General features: G+C 41.1%; 1 protein-coding gene across 1 annotated transcript in view; it reads right to left on the bottom strand.

Annotated features, from left to right (window-relative positions):
- The window catches only part of LOC117473386 (proteasome activator complex subunit 4B-like), a 33,062-nt gene that overhangs the window by 20,729 nt on the left and 6,333 nt on the right, over positions 1 to 6,000 (bottom strand). Inside the window, exons 5-14 of the mRNA XM_034118958.1 lie at positions 5,759 to 5,908; positions 5,061 to 5,124; positions 4,467 to 4,541; positions 4,240 to 4,362; positions 4,057 to 4,149; positions 3,398 to 3,576; positions 1,815 to 1,901; positions 1,030 to 1,216; positions 563 to 652; positions 56 to 120 (exon numbers count right to left, since the gene is read on the bottom strand). Coding sequence (XP_033974849.1) covers positions 56 to 120; positions 563 to 652; positions 1,030 to 1,216; positions 1,815 to 1,901; positions 3,398 to 3,576; positions 4,057 to 4,149; positions 4,240 to 4,362; positions 4,467 to 4,541; positions 5,061 to 5,124; positions 5,759 to 5,908 — 1,113 coding nt within the window. The remainder of the gene's footprint in view (positions 1 to 55; positions 121 to 562; positions 653 to 1,029; positions 1,217 to 1,814; positions 1,902 to 3,397; positions 3,577 to 4,056; positions 4,150 to 4,239; positions 4,363 to 4,466; positions 4,542 to 5,060; positions 5,125 to 5,758; positions 5,909 to 6,000) is intronic.

The raw sequence follows: 6,000 nt of genomic DNA, 5'->3' as shown, positions 1-6,000 counted from the left end.
ACACTAAGACGTTGACAACAAGGATTTACTAAGTGACAGTTTAAATTATCTTTACCTGTCCAGAAACTGGAGAATGAAGTCTTCAAATGCAGCTGAGGCAAAACACAGATTCTTCTCAATCTAAGAGGGAAATAGAAATAGGTTTTTTTAAAAGGAGGAAACAGCTAGCCTCGCACTGGCAACCTCGCGTCGGTTTTTGACGCGTAGGGAGTGAGACTTTGTTGCGCATTGACGAAAAGAATCCAGGAAGTGACTATTCACCCTGTAAAACTACAACCTGTCGAATTTCGACTTTTTCAATTAGCACATGTTTAAAAGTGAGTTAAAGAGCCATGCTAGCTGGCTAGCTAGCTTCTGTATTCTAGTCTTTGTGCTAAGCTATGCTAACCAACTGCATATTCAAGAGATGGTTTCAATCCTTTGAGCTCACTTTCCAAAAATCCCAAAGAAGAAAGCTTTTAAATGATTAATGCTGAGATTTTTGCTCAACATGTTGTAGATATTATGTTTATTTAATCTCTTTCCTGACTAAATTGTTTATGTGTGCTGTGTGTGTGTGTACCTCCGTGAGATCGCTGTGTTGAGAAGGAGCAGATGAACAATCCACTAAAGGCACCAGCGTGCTGAAGGTAGCGATGAACTGGAATGTTATCTGGACAGAGAAAGACAACGGGGAACGTGATTAAATTACATCATCTGAAGTGATTAAGGCCCTGTGCTAAATAGCCTACCAGATGTCAGTGGAAGAACTTTTTTCAAATGTATAAATTCAATCTGGTGTGATGGATTAATGTAGTCTGGAGACAATGAGCACACAAAGAAAGAAAAGCAATCCATTTTACAATCCAATCAGAAACAAAGGACAGCGCTGCAGTAATTGCGAGTTCTTCAAACTGAGATATTCATTCCACTTTCAGGAATTATTAAAAGGATATACGAGAGTGCACAAGACGGGAATTTAATCAGCAATAGCTCTATTGTCTACTTGTCTGACAAGTCCTCTTCATAATCAACACATCCATGACTCACCATGCACTTGCTGAAGTCATTGGGGTCAACCCCCGGCAGAGAGCCCATGAGCAGGGGGAGCACGTGCGCACGGCCCTCTGGGAAATGGTTGGTTGGGGAGACCAGGCTGCGAGCCATGCCGATCATGCAGCTGAGAGTGGCGGTGAGGGTGTGAGGCTCCGTCAGGGTCTCCATCGCTGCGTACATCCTTTTAAACACAAGATTCCAGGAGGTAAATTTAAATATGTGATGACGGAACAGTTTAAGGGGGTCACAGAGGGACAGTGCATGGTGGTGTCCTGAAAACAACTAAGCTTATTATGATTCTGCCTGCTCACCAACACTGTCAGACCCAATTTGAACTCCTTCTCTGATACATAACTCAAAACAAAACACCCATCCAGGATGCACATGTTATTAGATTTTGGGTGACCTACAATACTAAAGGATATCATTTTCAGATTTTTCAAAAGCAAATCAACATGTACTGTATAAGAAATATTAGGAATATTTGAGTTTTCTTCATGTATTGGCACACACTCTTGTGAAAGTAGTCTGTACAATCATGTGTACATTGCAAAAAGGAACCGCTAATGGCTAACTCGGAATACTCTAATGATGCAAATTAAAAAAAATATAAGCAAATATAAACTTCATAGGGCATCGCTATCTGCTGTAACCGGCAACATTTATACTTCCTGTAAACAATGCCTAAAAATAGCGCATTTTATGGGAACTGCGAGTTCTACAAAAAATGTGAGCGGTTGAGCTAATGTTCTTTGGAGATACTTCTGACAAACACTCACTTCTCAAGAACAGGTGGTATGGCGAGTTCTGGTGTGAGGAGAGCCAGGTTCTGAAGAGCGAAGGCTGCATCCGCACTGCCGGTTTTACTGCACATCACAACAAAAGGGCAGATGAACAACAGGGTCAACAACCACACACATACACACAAAGGTAGATAATCACAGATTACATGTCTTGGTCCAGATTAGGCTTGTAACCGCTGACGCATTGTGGTTAGTGAGACACAGCAGGATTTGGACTAGTTATATAACTGAGTGATTTTCTTAAATATTAAGGTTAAGTGCAACTCTTGTTTTAACTACAATTCAACTACATTTCTGTGTTTTCATAGATATTACTTCCTTACTATAAAAACACTTTAGAATAATGCTTTTAGGTTACCATTATTCGACAAAGTCTCCAAAACCAAAGGATAAAATAAAAAAAGTGCGGTTAAAAATAATGCAGACAGAATGTATTTCAAGACCAAAACCAGGCTCAAAAATGATTGTCTGGAGAAATACTGGTTATTAAATGTGGATTTTCAAAACCACCGGCTGTGAGTGTGCTGCAGATTTCTCACACCTACCTCCACAATGACACCTGTGGTGTCTATTCCTGTCTGTAGTAGAAATACTTTCTATCAGCCTTCCCACTTAGCACAAAGTCGGCTTGCACTGTCTTTGATTTTAAATGTCATCTTACAACCTATTTTTACGGACTGGCTTCTACTTCTTTTTAAGTTTCTCTCTCCCTTTTGTTGTAGTGATATTTCACTTTTTCACTTATAGTTTTCTGCTCTGTTGAATCAATATTTGCTGAATTCTTTTTCTTGTTTAAAGGTGGGGTAGGTAATTTTGGGGAAACCAGATCGAGTGCGCTAGAATTTGAAAATACATAGCCGGAAAAAATCTGCCACTTCCTTACAGAGCCCCTCCTCCAACACACACAAACGCGCACATGACCAATGAGGGCACGAGATAAGTTTGTGCACAGATGGAAGGCTGACAGGCAGGTAGGCCATCCAGTTATTTTAGCCGGGCCGGCTAAAATGACAGTATTAAGGCTTCCACAAATGACATTTTTTTATGGATTTTTTGTCAAAGCACTTAAGATATTCATTGCTATCGGGATGTTAAGAGCATTCCATGGAATATAACAAAAAGTGTATCTCGAGCCGGTTTCTCAAACTTACCTACCCCACCTTTAAGGTTTATCATATATATATATATACATATATATATTACATGTCACTATATATATATATATATATATATATATATATATACTTTTGTTATCATCTTCTTACAAATGTGTACATCTTGCTTTCTTTGCTCTGATCATCGTGTCATGTTAAGTTTGGTTCAATAGTTTTCTTATCTTATTTATATTATCTTGTGTAGTTTATATCATATATGAATGCATATGCCTTTGTGTGTATATATGGGAATACGTATTTACACGTGTGGATGTACATGTGTTATCACCCTTATAGTAATACCTTTCCCAAGGTGTTAACGTTTCTTTAGAGACACAGGTGTAACCATGGAAGATTGGGTACGTTCAGGAAGGTTATTGTTTGCAATCTGCCATTGTGCATTACCTGAACATGGCCAGCAGGGCGGCTCCAGTGAGGCTGCGAGTGAACTCCTGCAAGTCTTCATCAGTCAGTTTCTGACAATCAGGGACCAGCATGATCCAGCTAGGGGCAGCGTGACGCTCCCGGTGCACACGACGCACAACACTCGCCGGGAGACGCTGAAGCAGCCGCATCAGTCGGGCCTGCAGGCGCACACACACACACACACACACACACACACACACACACACACACACACACACACACACACACACACACACACACACACACACACACACACACACACACACACACACACACACACACACACACACACACACACACACACACACACACACACACACCACACACACACACACACACACACCACACACACACACACACACACACACACACACACACACACACACACACACACACACACACAACATCAGTGTTATCATCCAGAGACACATTCGCAATGTCTGCTGTAAACAGATTTGTGATATCGCTCTTTTCTCCGGCAGTCGTGCATTTCATTATAGTGTTATTGGTGTGAAGAGACTCAGCCAAGTCCTGAATGACAGGTTATAAATCAAAGGAGTGTGACAGCAAGCGGCTGAAAATGTCCTCTCTCAGAGTGTGTGCATGTTTGTGTGTGTGTGGGTGAGATAGAGACTTACCTGCCAGCGACCATGATTGGAGGGATGGTAGAAGGAGGCAATGCTGTTTAAGAGGCAGGTCAGCTGCTTCTGTGCAGGGTTTCCTGGTCCTCCCTGCAGGAATACAAGTCATGTTGTAGCAATAATGAAGCAGAAATGAAAATATATGTTTTTAAATGTATTTTTTGGAGAATAACTGTGTACCAGAAGTGCTGAGATCCATAAAACCAAGTGTCCAATGTCATAGTAGTTGGTGAGATACTGCGGTGCGACCATCTGACTGACCCCAACTGGAAGGTTCAAACTGCGCAGGATCCTGGTGAAGATCTACACACACACAATGCAGATTCTCCTCTCACTCACAAGACCCAGGAGTCCCCAATAAAATACATTCACAGACACAATTGTACACAATTCTGCTCATGACTCACCGTGGGAATATAAGGGGTCCAGTCGACGTAGCCGATGTTATCGTTAGCGAGGCGAGCAAACAGGTTCACTAGGTGCTGCAAGACAACACCAGACAAACAATCACAGCAGCACAGAGAACATTCCCAGAAGCAAAGGCCAAGAATTAAATATAGCCACTTTGAAAAAAAAGGAGATGTTTGAAAAGGGAGGAAGTGTGCACAGCTGCATGAAAGTAGAGCAGACGCACAAATGGAAAATCTTATCTGCATGCAGAGTGGAAACCTCCAATGCTCAAACAACATTTCAATCATGAACTTCAGGAAATATGTGTCATTCTAAATTACTGTATCTATTTCAAGGAAACTGGAAAGCGACGGGATTCATTGCACAATCATTTTAAAATGTTTCTAAAAATCCACCACTTGCTGTTGCAGATTTATGCAGACATTTGAGAGGTGGGATTTCCATTCATCTCAACCTCATTTAACTTTGCTGTAACTTGAACTTTGAAGCCAGTAAACAGTGAACTAAGAGTCAAATACATATCTTTAATTTCTTAATAAATACAATGCATGTTTTGTTTTCATATGTGTGTGTGTGTATGATTGCCTTACCCCTTCCCAGCTCGGCTGATTTTGCACTGATATCCAAAGGTTTATTAATTCATCAAACCACAACCTGCAAACACAAAAAACAACATTTTATTCTCACAGCTGAAGCTGATTTAGCCTCATCTTTCTCCAATTCCCCAAAATAAGAAATCCCTCCCTCCCTCCCTGATCGATTCTGGAGAAGGAAGAAAAACAAAAGTGGAAAAATAGAGTGTTAAAGATGATGTATTGTGGAAACTGTGTGGAAACTGCTTTTAAATCCAACACTAAATCCAGATAAATAGCTTGCAAGGGAGAGAACACACTGAAGAATGTGGTGAACGCTGTGAAGAGGCTCGGCAGCTGGAACACAGCCATGAAGGGTGCAGAAAGAGGGGCAAAGGTTTTCTAATGCTACAAAATCATAACGAAATACAAAACAGATGTGAAAGCTCTGCTAACACAAAAATAACATAATTATTATACATAATCGTAACTCCCAGGCGTAGATACAAAAAATGAGGTTATACATGACACATAGTCATGAGTTCCATACAAAATGAAAATAATAAAAAATGAAAAATATTCTATGCTGGTAAGATTAACCCTTAAATAAATAAACAAATTGTGCTTTTTCAAAACCTTATGTGCTAGCTCTGGCAAGCTGCACTTGGGCGTATAATCCCTTTTCTAAATGGAGCCATTGAAGTTGGCCCACTTACTGGAAGCCCTGGCTGTGTTCCTCCTGGGGCATGATCGTGGGTAGGAACAGCTCCATGTTGCTGATGGCCTTCTGCATGACCATGTCAAACACACACAGCAGGGGGCGCCACTCATCCAGCATCTCCTTGGTGCAGGATGCAGGGAAATACCTTGAACAATTCAAACACACAAACACACAAACACACACACACACACAAACACACACACACACACACACACACACACACACACACACACACAC

This window comes from Trematomus bernacchii, unplaced genomic scaffold (assembly GCF_902827165.1).
Source record: "Trematomus bernacchii unplaced genomic scaffold, fTreBer1.1, whole genome shotgun sequence".
In the NCBI taxonomy this organism is placed as follows: Eukaryota; Metazoa; Chordata; class Actinopteri; order Perciformes; family Nototheniidae; genus Trematomus; species Trematomus bernacchii.
The sequence above is the reverse complement of the archived record's forward strand: the minus strand, read 5'-3'. Positions and strand labels throughout refer to the sequence as shown.